The following is a 19,118-nucleotide window of genomic DNA, read 5'->3' as shown; positions in this document are numbered from 1 at the left end:
TGGCTGTTTTCTTAGAAATTCAGTGCAAGCTGCATCTGCCTTGCTTCAAACCTCTGCTCAGTTTGTGCTTATCACTCACATGGGTGTGGATTACAACACTGCTCAAACAACCCGCCCTTACTGTACATAATACTTTCGCAGAGGTAGCCGAGTTATTCAGCTTACCTTTTAAAAACTATTTGTAAAATATCGTACGTGTATTTATTCAAATAAAAATGCATTTGTCTTCCCAGTTTACGTGTTGTTGTTGTTGTTGAAGGGAAGCCTAATTACTTTTTAAATGTTTCTAAACTTCTCCGGGAATGGGGAAGGTGTTTTGTGGTTCGCGGAGTTGAGCCGATCAGCATTGCCCACTGCCCACTTCCATAGCAAATGGGCCAAAACGGCTTTAACAAAGCGAGTTTCCAGTGGGTAGCCACGGTGGTCTGCAGTTGAAGAGCAAGATCAGGGTCTGATAGCACCATAAAGACTAATTAGATTTCCAAGGAAGCTTTCAAGAGTTGAAGCTCTAGAAAGCTCATCCCTTGGAAATCTAGTTGGTCTTTTAAGATGCTATTGGACCCAGATCTTGACAAAGAGAGTAAGCCTGGGCAGCAAAATCGTTCAACAAGCATGTGACACGTGGACTTTCAAAGGAGCTTCACTCTTCAAATTATGTCTTATTGATACACACCTTAAGGTCTGGTCTGCACGTGCAGGAAACTGAGGAAATAGAATGGGAACACTTTAGATTACCAAGTGGGGAATCATATGTAGGATGCTTCCCTACGTGACCCGTTTCCACAGCAGAAAAAAGGGCTGGCTGGAACCTTTCTCCCAGACATATTGAAGATTTCTTACTTACAGTTGTTTCTTATCATGTTACTTTAAAAGTTGTAGTTGGGAAGTAGCCAAGTGCATGCACACACACACACTCACACGTGCTCAACCCAAAATGTGCTTTGATCCAACTCCAGATGACATAACTGGAGCTTAATGGAGGACAGATGGAGGTGAGACTGGTTGGGAAAGCAGAATGTTGGAGGTGAAGCTTTCCACAATAGTTCAAGAGGTTGGGGGTGCTTTTGGAACAAGGCCTAGCTAATGGATAAGGAGGCCAGAACTGTTGCTAGGAGCACCGTCTTCCAATGACATCTAGCTCATAAGCTGGCCCCTTATCTGGATCTTACTGACCTGGCAACACGGATCCATGCTACCCTGACCTCCAGACTGGACTACTGTAACACGCTCTGTATGGAACTGCCTTTGAAGAAGGTTGGTACATGATGCGGCACCAAGAAGATGCAGCAGGACAGAAATGTTTAATGTAAATAAATATACTTAATCGCCTCAGCTTTTCCCCACCTCGCTCCACTGTATTTCTAAATCAGTAGCAAAATTACTTGAGTTACATTCCTGTGTGTCGGGCTACTGTTGAAGAAAGAGTTGGGTCAGCGGGGAATAACTATAGCTCCACCCTGGAGAAGGGGAGGCTAATGTCTTCCATTCCCAAATGAAGATAGCCTTCCTCTTCCAGGCAGAGAACAGAAAGCCTTATAAATATTGTTAATCTTTAAGAGGCTTTGGGACTTCTGTTTTGCTACAGCAGACTAACACGGCTTCCTCTGTGGAATCCAAAATGGGTAGGGGGTCTGTCTTGTTTCCCTGGCTGGGGTAAAACCAGCTGGAAATTGGAAGGCAGAGAGGTGAAAGAATTAAGCCACCCCAGCACTGGAACCCCCACCTAATACAATATTTGATTTATATACCACCCTTCAGGACAACTTAACACCCACTCAGAGTGATTTACAAAGTGTGTTATTATTGATGGTTGTTGTGGGTTTTCCGGGCTGTATTGCCGTGGTCCTGGCATTGTAGTTCCTGACGTTTCGCCAGCAGCTGTGGCTGGCATCTTCAGAGGTGTAACACCAAAAGACAGAGATCTCTCAGTGTCACAGTGTGGAAAAGATGTTGGCAGGTCATTATCCTCACAACAATCACCCTGTGAGGTGGGTGGGGCTGAGAGAGCTCCTAGAAGCTGTGCCTGACCCAAGGTCACCAAGCTGGCTTCAAGTGGAGGAGTGAGGAATCAAACCTGGTTCTCCAGATTAGAGTCCTGCTGCTCTTAACCACTACACCAAAACTGCAGCCCTGAGCCTGCGAAAGCGGGGAGGGCGGAATATAAATATAATAAATTGAATTAAATTAAATTATTTCTTCCAGCTATGTTATGTTGGTGGATCCAATCATAAATCCCCCTACATGCCATGTAGATTGGCCTTAGAAGTATGGGGAGGGCATTATAAAGGATTATAAAATGATGCATGGCGGAAGATTCTGCATCAGAGAGAATTTCTGTCTATCTCTGCCATCACACTAGAATTCTAGGTCATCCAGTGAGGCTGATCAGGCAAAACCCAAGACCATCTAAGGCATTCATGAACATCCATAAAGGCACCTGCTTTGGTGATGGCCTTAGACTTAGATGCCTTTAAAAGCGGGTGAGACAAATTCAGAATGGTCCATCACTGGTTATCATTCATGATGGCAACATAGAACTTCCATGTTCAGAGGCAGCGTACCTCTGTATACCAGAAGCTGCACAGCTACCAATGGAGTAGAAAAGTCGATTTCATGCTCTGCAAAAAATAGGATGCCGTACTAGCAGAGCCATTCTTTCTTTCCCTTGATGTGCAGGACTGCACGTCGTTGATATGTGCACTCAAGTTGCCAACTTTTTTTCTAATGGAGCTCCTGTGCTTTTAGCAAGAGGCAGAGAGGAAACCATTAGTTCTATTCCCAGCATTAAGATGCTATGAAGGAAAACGCGTTTTGGTGTTTCACCATCACCTTGTGCTGGGACTCAGCCGTACAGAAAAATGTGGCACAACAGCTTGTCCCTTGAAAGGTTTGAAAGTTCAAAATCAGCATTAAGGATTCTGGCCAGAAAGCAATGGAAAACAGAAAAAGAAAATAGATTTTATTTTCCGTATGTACAAACCACCACCTTGAGATCATCTGCTACTCTTTCTGTGACCCTGAATCGAAGGACTGTTTCCATTTGCCTGTGAACACCGTAGGAGGACAGCTTAAGACTACAGCAAACCAAGCCCACCACAAGAGAGAGAGAAGGGTCACTGAAGGAAGAACATAGAGCAAACTATTTGAGAACTGAAAGGAACTCTCAGAGGTGGGCTGGAGGGTAACGGATAAATCGGGGAAGAGAAATGCATCTCTCTTCCTTCCCAAGAAAAGATTCTCTATTACTTCTGCAATGGGCCGAGTTCACCCGAATAGCGAATGAGGCAGTAAACCTGTTTCTGGACTGTAGCCAACTTTCCAACCCATTTCAGACTGTACCATGGCTGAATGCGCCTTCGTGCAAATCATTTCCCTGCACACAGACAACCTGAAACTTGATCCCGTGAACTCGTTCATAAGATCAAAGCTTTGAGGTCAAAGAGAAATATTCCGCCCTAGTATTCCAAGCTAGCTTTGTGGACGCATGGCATTTTTTCACAGAAACTCACCACCATGCAATCCCGCACCTGCAATTTGAAGTGGTACAGTCCAGAGACAGCTTCTCTTTGTTCGTGTGACCATTACAGTGCAGACCACCTAAAACCAATGCATCCTGCCCTAAGCCCCAGAGTGGACTGCTCCAATGTAACCAGTACAGGGTGCAAAAGTGTTTTTGTTCTGGAAAGTGGATCTCTTGGGGTGTTTGGGGCCCTTGAGGCATACACAGAACTTCCCCTCTACTAACTTGAGGATACAACTGCAACAAGGAGAAATCTTGTCCCACCTCCACTCACTTATTATAAGTTTCAAGGCAGACCTTCTGGGTTCAGCACCTGGTGATTCTGGCACCTGCTGACCCGTCCCTTCAACCACTTGAAGTCCACCCATGCTTGTACCCGGAACGAAATTCTAACAAAACTGGGGGTGTGGCTTGAACGACACTTCACAGTTCGGGCCAATTTCCACCTATCAGGTGGGGAAAAAATAAGAGGGTGGTAGGCAAGTTAGCAGAGTCATATGGGCAGCCCAGGTTGACCGCCAAGGCAAGTTCAGATAGCATAGAGCCAAGGAGCCACGAATGACACACATCAACCTTATAGGGAATTTAGACTGTCCCATATAGTTACCCCAGAACTTCTGAGGAAGCCCCAAATCCTACACCCAGAGGTGAACCTGAACAAATCTTTGGGTGCAAACTAGACCCAAAATATTCACAACTGCAGGTCGTGTGGGCGTCTCCAGGTTCCCTGCCTCCTTCCAAACTTTCCAACCCAGATACTTTGTCTCCTCCCACTTCAACACTAGTCCTTTCTCCAACTAATTCCAAATTGGTATTCTTCCACAACAGCAACAGGAACACCCCAGCACCCCAAAATTACAGTCAGGACAATGCACTATGACAATGCACCCTCTTATGTAGCTAATCCATATCAAGTAATTCCAGTCGCACAATACAGTGGATGCTTCTCCCAACGAAACTTCCAAAGTCTTGATCGGCAGAAGTTTTAAACAATCACTACCACAGGATCGGGGAAGGGGAGAGATGTGTCCTGCACAGGAAGTGACTCCGAGGAAGGGGGCTTGCCATGGATGCGCTGGTGCCGTTGGAGGGTGGAACCGTCCCTGTAGCTTTTCCCACATTCGTCGCACTGGAAAGGGCGCTCGCCCGTGTGGATGCGCTGATGGCGCACCAGTTTGGAACGGTGGCTGAAGCTTTTGGGGCAGTCAGGGCATGGATGAGGCTGCCCAGAGGCGTGAGTGATCTGGTGTTCAGCCAGCAGGCTGGGCAAAGTGAAGGAACGGCAGCATTCCCGGCAGGCGTGGGGGTGCTCAGTGGAATGGATCAGCTGGTGTCGGGAAAGGCTGGAGTTCCGGGTAAATGTCCGCCCGCAGTCGGAGCACTGGGGGGTCTCACTCTCTGCTAAGTGGGCATGGTCGACTGACGGGAGGTTCGTGCTGGGGCAATTCGTGCTGGGGCAATTCATGCCGCTGTCTGGATGGGGCGGCCCATCATCAGTGATGAGCAGGCAATCATCATCCTCGCCCTCATCCTCACCGTCAAGTTCCTTGTTCCACTCATGGTGATCCCCATCCCCCACACGGAGCTCCACAATCTCGTTCTCGTGATCTCCGGATTGAAGGTCTAAACCCGGCTGGGATTCGTGGTTCTCAGGTTGGAGCTCAATCAGCGTGTTGTTTTCATGGTGTCCGTTGATGATCTCAGAAGTCCACCCATGTTCATAATCCCCCACGCAGAACTCCAGGATCTCCTCACCTTGATGATCTCCAGTGAGGAGGCCCGAGCTTGGCTGTCCCTCATAGCCCCCGGCATGGAGCTCACTTATCTGTTCCCCATCCTGCGTGTCTGCAATCCACTCGTATTCCCACTCCTCCTCGCAAAGGTCAAAGCCTTGCCCGAGCTCCGAGTCTACCCCATGGAGCTCCGTACCATGCTCTCCTTGCTGTTGCCACTGCAGTTGGTGTACCCGTAGGTGCTGGATCAGGTTGGAGCGGCGGCTGAAACATCTGCCACACTCCGGACAGCTATGGGGGCGCTCTCCTGTGTGAACCCGCCGATGCTGCCGCAGATTGGAGCTGAGGCAGAATCCGCGGCCACATACTTCACAGCGGAAAGGCCGCTCGCCAGAGTGGGTCTTCTGATGCCGAGCCAGTTTGTAGCGATCACAGAAGCGCTTCCCACACTCTGAGCACTCACAGGAGGGTTCCCCCGTATGAAGGCGTCGGTGCCGGGATAACTTTGAGCGCTGAGCAAAGCTTTTTGGACAGTCAGCGCACCGGTAGGGCTTCTCTCCAGAGTGAGAGAGCTGGTGCCGTGCCAAGGCCGACTGCCATGGGAACGTCTTCCCACAGTCGGGGCATCCAAAGCGTGGCTCAGTCCGATGCCATCGGGGCCTGTTCCCATCCTTGCTGGGAGAGTTATTTTTGACAGTGGTATCCCAGGCTTCTAGAGGGCTCGTAGACCCTAATGCAGCCGGCAGCTTATCAGCAGCTTTGTCTTCCTTCCACGTTACCAGTTCCTCACAGTCAGACTCGCTTGAGAGCTCAGCATCTTCTGGAAAGGGAAAGACAGAGAAGAGAGAGAATTATGAGGTGGCTGCTCTTTCCTTTTCCAGCATTACTCACACATTCCTAGCCACTACGAAGTTTCTCTCTGCTACCAAACATTGCCCACTTGGTTTTTAAGCCTTCTCAGAAATTATAAGGACTGAAATTATAAGGACTTTTTAAGAAAGGAAGACTGAGATTATCTATTTCAGGTGGGTAGCCATGTTGGCATGCAGCAGGACTGAGAGCTTGACTCTTGAAAGCTTATACCCTGGAAATCTTGTTGGTCTTTAAGGTACTGATGGACTAAAATCTTTTTTTTTTGAAGTTATTATAAATGTTATTTAGAAAAAGAGAAATAACAATTGAATGCATAGAATCTTATACAAAATACATTAGGATACATCAAAAAAGTATATATAATATATAGTAATAGATTTGAGCTACATGAAAGATAGAATCAGAATATATAAGATAACTGAACATCATACTTTTACTCCTCTATCTCACTTCCATTATCAAAAAGAAAGAATAAGCTATAATATTTCTAAATGTATTTGATAACCTATTTTAAGAGGGGTTTTTTTAAGGGGGATTCAACATAGGTGGAACGTTAAACATTTTGTATTCAACGTTGTATTCTATCACACAATATTTGGTATATTTCGTTATTAGTCTCACTATTTAACTTAACTATTAGTCTATTTTGATGTTTGTAGATTTTAAATTGTACATGCAAAGAGTACACAGCAATAGTAAGAACATAATATGAAAAACAATATTTAAAAAGGAAAATTGACCATTTCTGTGCCCTAGTTATATAAATCTTGAGATTATCTGTGTGTTATTATTATCCTCCCAATAATCACCCTATGAGGTGGGTGGGGCTGAGAGAGCTCTGTAAGAGCTGTGACTGACCCAAGATCACCCAACTGGCTTCAAGTGGAGGAGTGGGGAATCAAACCTGGCTCTCCAGATTAGAGTACCCCCTGCTCTTAACCACTACACCAAACTGGCTCTCAAAGCCACATTCTGCCTGCTTAGAGAAGAGCATTTGTATCCTGCTTATCAAAATGCCCCGGGAGCCTCATATTGAGCCATTAAAAAAAAATCAGTGAAAAGATCAAATATTTTTTAAAAGGTGAACAATTTTAAGTGACAACAGAGAACCAAACAAATGGAATTGCATCCTGCATATCTTGTTCTGCAAACAGTAGCTCTCATATTGGAAGAAGGTTCCTTACTCTAGAGGGACGCGCCACCATTAGTGGAGCTGATCTGCCAGCTCTGTCCCAATCTTATACACTAATAAAAAGAGCAAGGAGATGGTCACCTGAAGAGTGCAACTGGTGCAGAGAATATTAGGAGATGCCGTCTGGCAAGTATGAGGGTCACAGGCCAGGAAGGGCTTCAAAGGTAACAACCAGCACCTTGACCTGGGCATGGCAACCAGTGTAGATGGAGCTATATGGTTTGTGCAGTGAACCCCAGACAAAAGCCCTGTTGCCGTATTGTGTACCAACTGAAGTGTTTGGATCATCTTCAGGAGGTAGCCCCATGAACAGTATATCACAGTAGTCCAACATGGAGGTTCCAGTGGCACAGGATCAGTAGGGCAAAGTCAACAGAGTCTAAATAGGGTGCTAACTTATAAGCCAAGTATAATTGAGAGATGGCAGCAACAGTCCCAGCTTGTTTTTCTCTCAAAAAGCCAGGACTTTGTCTGAGACAACATGTCCTGGAACATACTCAGACCCAACCTAAATGTTCCGCCGGCAAGCCAAAGAGTGTCCCACTGGGCGCCTCTGCTCAGGCACAGCATCTTGTTTAAAGACTGCACTGCAACCTGAGCAAAACAGGTATGCACGCTTCGTTTGCACATCGGAGATTCCTTGCCGAGACTGTGACAACGTGCCGGCCGAGTACTCGTCGCACCTCAACTCAGATTGCAGTGCAGTTTAAATGAGATGCTGAGCCTGCACGAAGTTGCATGGGGAAGCTCTTCGCCTCACCAGTGTTTCAATCGGCCTCATTATTCCCAGGGACCCCGCACAACAGGGAGATGTGGGCAAAGTATCAGTTGAAAGAGGAACATCCGAGAAGCTGCCAAGCCACCCCAGGGTGCCCCTGAACACAAGGGACATCGAGGGCAGCGGCATCTCACCTGCGTCTCTTGGCACCTCCTTTTCTTCAGATTTGGGGGGGTCATGGAAACATGGCTCCTGGTTCTTGCTGCTTTCCATCCTGGAGATCAGATCGGGTTTCTGAATGGGGAAACCTGTCCAGGACGGGGAGAGACGACAAAAGGAAATTTCACAAGGAGAATTTTTTACAAATGCCATGTAAGACACAGCTCTCCTCCGCTGCTTGCCAAGCACATGCACAATTAGCATCATGACTCCACAAGTACAAGCTGGGACATCCCGTCACTCACATGCACACGTTACCTGACATAAGCCACCATCTCTGTATAACAGGGGCTAAGACTGGCCTGTACGTTTTTGTATGTTGATTAGTTTTGGTTTTGTTTGTTTTATTAGTATATGTATAATTGTAGTTTTTTAGGTTTGTTTTTAATTATATAAAACTTTTAATTAAAAAAAGACTGGCCTGCCTTGCAAGGATGTTTTAAATACTACTGCACATGTCAGGGACATGCGAGGACTTTTGAAGGAGTGGAAATTTCTTCCCTCTTCTCCTGGCCCCGGTTCCCCCCTCTCATTCATATTCCCTCTTCCCCCCCCCACCACCTTCCTCGTCCTCCTGCCTTCCTTCCCTCTCTCTGCCCTCCCACCTGACAAGTTCTTCCTGACCCTACCCGCTCACACGACCACCCACCCATTCTGCCTATCCCTGCCTGGTCTTCCCTCCCACCAGCAGCTCATCCACCTATCTGCAGTTTTAATTCCTTTCGCCTACCTGCCTCCTGTTTTCTCCTCGTAGACATTTATCAACCAAGATTGTTGGGGGCGGTTTTGCCTCCTTTCCCTTCCCTGGTGAAGCAGGAGGCCACTTGCCTACCTGTTCTCGGTGGCCACCTCCATGTTTTCACACAACATCTTGCGCTTTGGAAAGCCGACCCAATGAAAGATGGTGCGGTTTACTTTCTGGAGGTTTTTTCCCCCCACTTTTGTTTTAAGTTTTCATCTTTTTCCACTGACATGGGGTTTCCCCCAAGTTTGCAAAAACTTATCTCTTAGCCCTGGGAGTTCCAATTGTGCATTTTTAAAAATGAGCCTGATCAGGGATATAGGGCAAAAGGGGGAAATCTCTTCCTGCCCCTCTAGCCACTGTTTTCTTCCTTCTTCTGTCCAATCCACTCTCACACCCTGAGACGTCCAAAACACCTGTTTTCTCCTACCTGCCCGATCGCTCTGTTCCTCCTGCCCTCCCTAATCAGCAATTTCTCTTCCACCCCCTTAACCGATGCCTACTTTTCGTTTTCACATTTTTAAAACAACTGTGATGTCTGCACATGCACAAATGCCACATGGAGATGACTTCTGAACCCACTAATTTACAGTACTCGGACAATAACTGGTCATTTTAGGAATTACCCAAGAGAGCCACATGCCCAGCTCCCCTACTATGTGCGGTTCTAAGGCTCTGCCTAGAGCCCACGTCTCCTGCCACTCAAGCTCCAGTTAACAGAGCGAAGGCTGGCCACACTTGCACATTCCCAGGGAAACTGCAATTTAGCAACCGACTCCCTCCCTTCCCCTGCTACCCATTTTTAATATAGTGTTTGAATGGTGGAGAGGTTCAAATGGTACGGGTTATCAATAGTGTTTAGTATGTTCCAAGCACTTGCCACTAGAGGGCTCCAGCAGGCATGTATTGGGCCAACTCAAAGGCATTCTTATTTTATCCCTGAAAGGCTAAAGGCAGGTGGGAAACGGGGAGGGGGGGAATAGCGTATCGACTAGTCCAAAGGCAGCCCATTTAGGAAGACTGGACTCAAATGCCCTCCCTCAGTGCCCCCCATCATGTCTATTGTGACAAGGGCAACAAATCCAGATCTCAGGGCAGCCTGCTTAAGCTTTTCACACATCGCATTTTGGGGATTTTCAGTCACACTCTTTGCATGGCAAGAACAACGGCAGTCTTAGAGGGCATCTATACACAGGGCACACTACTGTGAAGTTATTGGGGGAGGGCAAACAGCAATGCCTCCAAAGACCACAGCCGTGTGTGCAGGAAATGAGCCCAACAGCTCCTCCCTTCCCATATGCACAAGTCGGGGACACCAGGCTTATCCAGAGATCTTTCTGCGCTCTCTCCCCGCCTCCAGCAGCATCTCCTTACCCAGTGACCGGACATTCCCGTAGTTCTCCAGCATGACCTCCCGGTAGATCTGCCTCTGAGTTTCATTCAAGAGTCTCCACTCCTCCTCTGAGAAATACATGGCCACTTCTTCAAAGGTCACCAGTGCCTGAAACCATGCACGTGAGTTAGAGGTCCATCTCCCGCTGGGCTGAGGTGCCCCCTCTCCCCTTGCTAGCTACAGGCTCAACGGACAGCTTTCCATTACTCCCTTGAGATTATCTATCCCCGTAAGAGGGTTGCCAGATCAGGGCAGGGTTGGATGTATTGCACAGGAACACAGAGAAGCTGTCAGCTAGAATATTGCAGGATTGCCCCATGGTTGTGAAACGAAGTCCACCCTGCCCGAATTTCAGTGCCTGGTTAAAACGTTTCTGTACACTCAAGACTTTTTGGATGAAAATTTTACTCCACCTTCTAGTTATTTTTATGAGTCCTGGTCTGTTTCATCCACCTGTTTGATGCGTTTACATTTTATAGACTGTTTGACACGGTTGGTTTTATATCCTGATGGTTTTATTGCTGCAGAATTAAGGGTTTTAAAAACTGTTTTTACTGTTTTCTTGAGGTTTTAGCCACCGCTGAGTGGATATGTGGAGACAGCATAGAAACACTATAAAAAAAAATAAAACTGAATTTGGCAAAGTTCAACAGTGTTGCAGTCCAAGCATATGGCAGTGCATGGGGGGCATGGAACTCACAGGGGTCGTGTCCTACAAGGAAGCCACCGCAGGCTTTTGTTCCCTGTGGCTGCTGAATCAGATTTCTTAGGGTAGCCCCCCTCCTCAAGTGGGGCTACAGCCACCTGTCGGAGAACCTGAATCTTCCATCCCACAATGATAGTTCCCTACCATTCAGAGTGCTTTGAGTCCAGGCCAGGCTACCTCGGGGCAGCGGACTGACTTTATTTTATCTATTTACTTCATTTATACCCCTCCATCTTTCTTCCCAGATGGAACTCAAAGTGGATTACCTCATTCTTTCTTCCATTTTATCCTTGTGGCAACCCTGTGAGATAGGTCAGGCTGAGAGAGAGCAACTGAAGCAAAGTCAGCCAGCAAATTTGCACAGTCAAGAGGAGATTCGAACCTGGGCCTCCCAGTTGTTAGTCAGTTTTTAATGTGCTGTTTTAATGTTTTAAACCACTTCACTATCCTGGGTCTCAATTCAGACAGTTCCTGGGTATACCAGTCAAGGATCTAACCAGCAGCCTGATCCAGGTCAGACTACCTGGGGACAGGTGTGGCACAGCTGCCCGTCAAAAGGGTAAGGCCTCTTCTTCCATTCTGCATCGGGTGTTATTTAGTTAAATGTGCATATTTTGTATAAACTGTCGTTTGCTGTTTTTATGGTATAATAAGCTTGGTACAATAAACTTAATCATTAAAGCAGACATTGCAACTTTGGGTTTTGATCGTGTTTTCTTTTTGCTGTTGACACAATATCTGGCCCTGCCTGACCAAAATATGGGAACTGGAAAAGAAAACAGGATGGAGATGAAGCACGAGAGGTGGGGGAGAAGGGAAAGGGAAGACCGTATCAAACAGCATTCCCAGACATCACTGCAGAATTGTGCATGTGCTTAATGTGTGTCCAACAGGCAGGAAAGCCAGGGTGGGAGGGGGCGATATGGTGCCTTGCGCAGAGCCCAAAAATTCAAGCTATGCCACTGGCAGAGGCCAGGAGGGGAAAAGGCAACTGCCAAGGCCTCCTCCGCATTTCTGGCCATTTCTGGCTGGGAACGCCTCTCCTCTCAGCCACCAACTGCCATCTGCAAGGGAGATTAGGCTGATCTGAAACCTCACCAAAAATTCCCCCTCAGGCATCTTTTTATTTCGTTTTTGTATTGGCTCCTAATTGCTGTAAGCTGCTTTGTGGCTGAAAAGTGGGGTAAAAATGTCATCAGTCAATCCATCAGTGCCATGAACAGACCTCAGCATCCTAATGATCATATCTTGTTTTGAGTAAGTTTCCAGCCCTCATGACTGGCCAGACAGACCATGTAGGAAACGGCTGGAGAAATTTCTAAAGGAAAGAACAAACAAAGAGGGAGGGCAGGGAGACAGAGGAGTTAGGCCCTATTTCCAGCTGTTAGCAGATGTAGCTTTTGGTGCATCGCGAAATTCCCTGCCACTCTCCATGATGCCCAGAAGTAGAATTAATTATGTCCAATAATGTCTATGCCCTGACCTGGATAGCCCAGGCAAGCCTGATCTGATCAGATCTCGGAAGCTGAGCAGGGTCAGCCTTGGTTAATAATTGGATGGGAGACCTCCAGTGAAGACCAGGGTTGCAGGGACAGGCAATGGCAAACCACCTCTGTTAGTCTCTTGCCTTGAAAACCCCAGCAGGGGTTGCCGTAAGTCAGCAATGACTCGATGGCACGTTCCACCACCACCAATAATGTTTATACATTTGACAGGCATGACTGCAAAATTCAGCTTTTTTTGAGCACCGCCACTGTAATGGTCACAGAATGCAGAGGAAACGGTTCCTCTCACTCCACCCACAGAGGCGGCTCCAGGTCCGGCATGCTGCTTCGGCTGTGCCATCAGTGCCACCGCACCATACTTATCTTATCACAACCACCTCATTCTGCTGCACGGGTCGATCAGGCCACAGGCAGCCGGACTGAATAAGACTGTTCGGCCCAGTAAAAGCGATAATGGTGGGACTGGGAGACATCAATTTATCACACAGTCTCATCCATGTGAATGAAGATGAGATTCTGCCCTGAGGAGCTTACAATTCAAACTTCAGGGGGGGTGGGAAGGGAAATGATCCAGCTACACTGCTGAAAGTAAGCACGTCCGTCTTGGACAGAAAACGTCCTGGGGACCAAGAGCACATCATCCTTGAGCACCGCAAAGGAAGAAAAGTCCGGGGCTGGGATTAGTGCCGTTTTATGGATTTTGTTATTATGTTGTATGTTCCGTTTGGATTTTATTGGATTTTTATTATGTCTTGTTGATTTTAACTGATGTCATTGATTACTGATGTGATATGATGTGATGCCATATGAAGCACAAAAATCAGATAAAATCAGGATTTAAACATAGCAACAAAAATTAACAACAAAATTTGACACACAGGTAGTGAAAGAGGGAGGGATGGAGGAGATGGGAACAGGAAGAATAATATGTGTTCAGGTCAGGTAAACGTAGTTTAGGCTTAGTTTTAAATAATGATGAGAACTGATATTATTTGTTCATAATAAGTAACAACATGGAGACAATTCAGTGCTATCAAGAACTTGGGTGGCCTACAGGCACAAGCACCCCCAGCCCCCTTTTCTCAGGTAATTTCTTACGTCTCCTTGGCTCTTCAGTCTAAACCACCCTTCTGCTGCTTTTCAGAACTCCAGAATCCCCTTTCTACCTCACTGCTTACCCTGTACCCCAAAAAGAGATCTCACCGTCTTCCCGTGTCTCTGCAGTAGCGAAAGTCCCGTCTGGAAGTTTTCCACCAGATCAACAGCCTGGGCGCACGACTCTGGGTGCTGCTGCCACACCCAAGTCTGTATTTGTTGAGGCAAAATGGCCAAGAACTGCTCAAGCACCAACAATTCCAAGATCTGCTCCTTGGTGCGGCTCTCTGGCTTCAGCCAGAGCCTGCAAAGTTCTAGTAGTTGCCCATAAGCCTTCCGTGGGCCCTCGGTTTCTTGGTAGCGGAACCACCGGAAACCCTGGCGCGCAGTCTCTATGACAATGCCACCCTCTCCCAAAACGGCTCCCTGAGCTTTCTGATCATCTCCCTTATCCACAACTTCTGGATTCTTACAGGACTCTTTGGTTTCACCTTCATGATGGGCCACTCCAGGCTTAGCCACTTTATGTGAGGAAGCCACCCTCTCCTGTGACATCACCTCAGACGGCGTTGACTCTTCTGCACTGGAGTCAGCTGCTTTCCTAATACAGGCCTCACAGAACTTACGGCTGTCCTCCAGCGTCTCTTCCGTCTGGACAGCCTTTTCTTCCCTGTGCTTCTCAGGGGACTCCAGGACCTCCTCGTCAATACTGCCTCCATCTATCACCTCGGGCTGGGTCACTTTTTCACAAGCAGTATTAGTCACTCCTTGAGGGGAGATGACACGTGCCTCAATGCCATCCTCTAGCACTGCCCTTGGTACTGCTGACATCTCTTCTTCGGGGCCAACCTCTTCTTCTTCAATCGTAATCACACAATCTGGCCCAACCATCACTTCTGTTTTCGTGCCTCTCTCTTCTTTGGGATCAGGTTCATTATCGAAAGGGACCACACACGTCTCAATATCATCGTCCAGGGTCTCCTCAGGAACATTGGCATCAGTCGCCACATCCTCTGGAGTGGGCAGAATCAACTGTTGCCGGACTTCCCAACACTGGGGCTTCACACCCGTTTCATTCAGGTCCATCCGGTCCTTCCGAGACCGTGAGCGCTTCAGGATTTCCTTGATGGTCCCAACAGGAGGGGAACTCTCTTCCATTTCGACACTGATTTGGACCCCTGGTTCCAATGGCGAAGGGAATCGGAGAACCCAAGTGGATGGCCCCCCAGGCTTGGTGGCCATTGTTGATTTGGCTCCCAGAGATCAGGGACGGGACGCTCTCCCAGTGTTACTGCCAGTCCCGCCGGTTCCCCACTTTACATGAATAACTGCCTTCTGATGGCATAGAATAGGATGGCGATTCCTTTGGAGCCACAAAGCTGAAGAAAAAAACGGAAAGATGTTAAATAGATTTTTTTTTACATTTACAGATAATAAGTTCACAGACCAAAGACAAGAAGACCCTGACAAAAAAAACCCTGTCATCATACATAACAACAACATCCAATTTATAGATCGTTCTTCAGGATGACTTAACACCTACTCAGAGCAGTTTACGAAGTATGTCATTGTTATCCCCAAAACAAACACCCTGTGAGGTAGATGGGGCTGAGAGAGCTCCAGAGAAGTGTGACTAGCCTAAGGTCACCCAGCTGGCTTCAAGTGGAGGAGTGGGGAATCAAACCCGGCTCTCCAGATTAGAGTCCTGCTGCTCTTAACCACTACACCAAACTGTAGTGAACCAACATATCACCACTGTCCCTACTTACAGTCTCAGTCTAAAAATGAAATAATTTTTCATTCTTATTTCTCAATTCATGATTTCCCCCATGGAACAGCAGTCTGCCCCCACACAGAATTAAGGCTAATAGCAGCTATCAAGTTTTACCAGAAGTTCTGGCTGTGAGTTCCTCTAGTTGTTTTTGGTCTTATACCTACCACCTGTAGCTTTTTACTATAGGCCATTTCATACCTACAGAAGAGGGAAAAAGCTTTGCACAGGCAGGACTCTACCACCTCAGTTTCACATGGAAGGCATACCTAAAATCACTCTCAGAGGCGTTAAACAATAGTAATAGAGGCAAGACCCTAGATTTTTAAAAAAATTTAGTAACGGCTTCTTTCCAGCATGGTAATTTCCATGATTTTCGACAGTGGGGTGGGAACAACTTTTAGAGAAGAGCCTTTCCCCCTGAAAAGTAGAGCCAGTTCCTATAGCCACCGCTTGGAAACTGTTGGATACATTTCTACCGGTCTACAACAGCAGCTACCGCGTAACAGATACCTTTGGTGAGCACACAGAGGAACAAGGGAGCATAAAGAACAGAACATTTGGGAGCCTAAATTGTTTTACTTTTTAAATTGATCTTTATCTCATTTTTGTTTTCTTCATTTATACCCTGCCTTTCTCCTCCTCCTCCTCAAGCAGCTGACACCATTCTCCTTTCCTCCCTTTTAACCTCACAACAACCCTGTGAGGTAGGTCAGGCCGAGTTTCTGTGACCAGCCCAAGGTCTCCCAGTGGGCTTCCATGGCAGAGCAGGGATTCGAACCTGGGTCTCCCAGAGTCTAGTCTGCCACTCTAACCCCCATTAGAATGTTTACATTTTTTATTGTTGTTGCCACATTCGGTCCCAGGGTTGATTCAGAGTAAGGCAGCTATATATAAATGTGAAATAAATAATTTGCCCCATCAAAAGAAACAAGGAGACTAAAACAAGGGAACTGAGTTAAAGGAAAATAAGGGGTGTGTGTGTGCAATCTGTGCTATCTAGACCATTCAGCGTTTCTTCTGCCTCGCAGGTCTATGTCCTCAACGGCCAGAGCCCAAATAACAGGGCCATACCTACACTAGCAAATCCGTATCTTAGCACCTTAAGGGCCAACTAGATTTAGGGACCGGAATCTTGCTTTTCTACTGCAGACCAACACTGCTCCCCACCTGAAAAGATCAGGTGGGGAGCAGATCAGTTACTCTTTAAAGGGGGAGGGGAGAGACCTTCGCAGTCGGAATTTCTCTCCAAGGCTGGGAATGCAGTTAGGAAGGGAGAGGGGTGAAGCAGGATTGCTCCTGGGGAAGGTCTGGGGAGAGTCTAGGCCAAGACTCCCGGGTTGGAGTGCACAGGATATCGTAAATGGGAACAGAAGGGTTCAATGGCAGGACTCCTGGGTCCTTTCCAGTGCTGGGCCAAGGAACAGAAGAGCTAAAGGGCAGGACTCCTGGGTCCCTTCCATTGCTGAACAGAAGGGTTAAATGGGAGGACTCCTGGGTCCTTTCTAGTCCTGGACCAAGGAACAGAAGAGTTAAATGGGAGGACTCCTGGGTCCTTTCCCTCGCTGCACCGAGGAAAGGGCCTGGGCGCCCGGACTCCTGGGTTCCCCGCCCTCCTCAGCGCTGGGAAGGGGGCGGGGCCGCCGTGGGTAAAGCAGGCTGGAATTAAAAGGCAGGACGCCGGGGTCCCCCCTCGGCCGCGAACAGGCGGCAGCGCAGGCAGAACGCCCGACTTCTCTTGCGATGGGAGGGAGGTGCAAGACCGGAGGGGGCACCGGATCCGGGTGTTCTCTTCCCACGCGGTGGGGGGGGGGAAGCGCGCACAGAAAGCAAGTGGCTGCCCCTGCGCCCCTCCCCCAACCATGCACGAAATCTGGGGAGGTGCATTCTTCTCCCTCCCCCCTGCTGGCCCCGATCCCTCCTCGAGTCCTCTCCCACCCACCCCCGTCTTCTCGTCATTGCAACCTACGGAATCGCCGCCTCCGGGGGGAAGCTCTCTTTACGCGCGCCCCTCCAAATCCCGGGCGCTCCCCTCTTCTCCCCCTGCACGCTCAGATCGGGGGATGGAGAAGCTGATCCCCCCCCCCGGTCAGGAAATGAGCAAACAGCCCGCGCTGCTGCCAGCCCCTCCCGACCAGGCACTGGCTTACCCTCCTCTTCCGTCTCTTTGCACATGGGGGGAGAGAGGAGAGGAATTAACTCCTCCTTGCCCGGCCTGCTTGCAAAAAGGGGCTTGCATCGGGTGCCCCCTCCCTCCTAGACTCCAGTTTGCTTGGCGGGCGGGCGCAGACCCCCTGGATTCTGCGCGCGTTTACTCGGGAGTAAGCCCCACTGGGACTTGCTCCCAAGTAAGCGTGCAAAGGATTGCAGGCTCTTTTGATTTTTTTTTTATTTTAAAACTCCAGGTTAAATCTTACAGATCGCCTTCTGACGTTTTGGCAGGTTTTTTAAAAAAAAGTTAGCTTCAATTGTGCTACCTATCAGGTAGCAGATCAAGATGGGAAGCCGTGTTTGTCTGTAGCAGTAGAACGCAAGAGTCCAGAAGCACAGCCCGGATGAGACTAACAAAATTTGTGGTAGGGTATGAGCTTTCCTATGAGTTCTTGCTCTTTCTACTACTATTAGGTAACAGATTCCCTGCACACACACGCACTTTAAATTGCTGCAAAGCTCCTGCCCTGGAAATCTTGCTGGTCTCTAAGGTGCAACTGGACTCAAATCTTACTCCTCTGCTGCAGAACAACACCGCTACCTGTGAGGGGATTTAGTCCACTTCTCCAATCTTGGGAGACACCTTTGAAGACTAGTTTTAACTTATCAAGGCAGACCAACACTTTGGTCATTTAAAGAAGGAAAAGTTTATTGAGAGAGATCCTCACATGCAACAGTACTGCGTGCCCATAAAAGATTTTAGACTCACTTTTATGCCTTCTAATAGACTGAACAAAGTAAACTTGCTAAGTATTGTTCACCCAAGTACCTCCCAAACTCCTAAGTCTCCATCTTGGAAGAGGCTTTCCTTGGAAGAGGCATTCCCTTGGTGATGACTGTGACATCTATATCATCTATAAAGATGATAGATATATATCAAACTGTTGCTTGATTCATGTGCAATTTTATGAAGTTTTACAGGGCAAGTCACTTTCTAGGAGTAAACCCCACTGAATGTGCTAGGGAAGAATTCTGAATAGACCTATTTAGGGTTGTTCTCTTAACCTGCAATCCTAAAGACACTTTCCTAGGAGTAAGCCCCATTGAATAGTGTTCAACTTACTTCTGAGTAGACCAGCTCAGTCTCAGGATTGCTCTCTCACAGTGCAATCCTAAGAGGAGTTACTCCAGTCTGTGCTCATGTTTTACTTAGTTTTTATTGGGATTTAATTGTTAAAGGGTTTTATTCTAGTTTTGTGCTTTCTTTAAAATAAAAATGGCCAACTTTTCTGTAATCAAATCTTCAATAAAAATCGTTAAGCAATCCCTGTCAAAACAAACTGAAATCCATCCCATGAAACAACTTCCAGCGGCAGGGCCGTATTATTCATAAGGCCGACTACGCCGAAGCCTAAGGGCCCCCACATAAATTACAACGAATTGATTCTCTTATATAACCTCTATTGAGAAGAAAATTAACTGCTTCCTTATTGAAGTGAA

The 19,118-nt window shown here is 47.5% G+C and overlaps 1 protein-coding gene across 1 annotated transcript; it reads right to left on the bottom strand.

Annotated features, from left to right (window-relative positions):
• Window positions 1-2,972: 2,972 nt before the first annotated feature.
• LOC129338212 (zinc finger and SCAN domain-containing protein 2-like) lies at window positions 2,973-17,508 on the bottom strand. Its single transcript, XM_054992269.1, has 5 exons — window positions 17,437-17,508; window positions 13,805-15,075; window positions 10,372-10,498; window positions 8,231-8,344; window positions 2,973-6,073 (listed from the first exon to the last, which is right to left on the bottom strand). The coding sequence occupies exons 2-5, from the start codon at window positions 14,936-14,938 to the stop codon at window positions 4,506-4,508; spliced, it is 2,943 nt and encodes a 980-aa protein (XP_054848244.1). The 5' UTR covers window positions 14,939-15,075; window positions 17,437-17,508; the 3' UTR covers window positions 2,973-4,505.
• Window positions 17,509-19,118: the final 1,610 nt, after the last annotated feature.

Source organism: Eublepharis macularius, chromosome 12 (assembly GCF_028583425.1).
Source record: "Eublepharis macularius isolate TG4126 chromosome 12, MPM_Emac_v1.0, whole genome shotgun sequence".
NCBI lineage: Eukaryota > Metazoa > Chordata > Lepidosauria > Squamata > Eublepharidae > Eublepharis > Eublepharis macularius.
Note: the sequence above shows the minus strand (reverse complement) of the source record. Positions and strands in the feature narration are given on the sequence as shown.

Coding starts and splice junctions, on each gene's coding strand:
- LOC129338212 (XM_054992269.1), bottom strand. CDS start 14,938: ATGGCCACCAAGCCTGGGGGGCCATCCACTTGGGTTCTCCGATTCCCT. Junction 10,499..13,804: donor TGCAGAGACACGGGAAGACG/GTGAGATCTCTT, acceptor GCATGGTTTCAG/GCACTGGTGACCTTTGAAGA. Junction 8,345..10,371: donor CGGGAATGTCCGGTCACTGG/GTAAGGAGATGC, acceptor CGTCCTGGACAG/GTTTCCCCATTCAGAAACCC.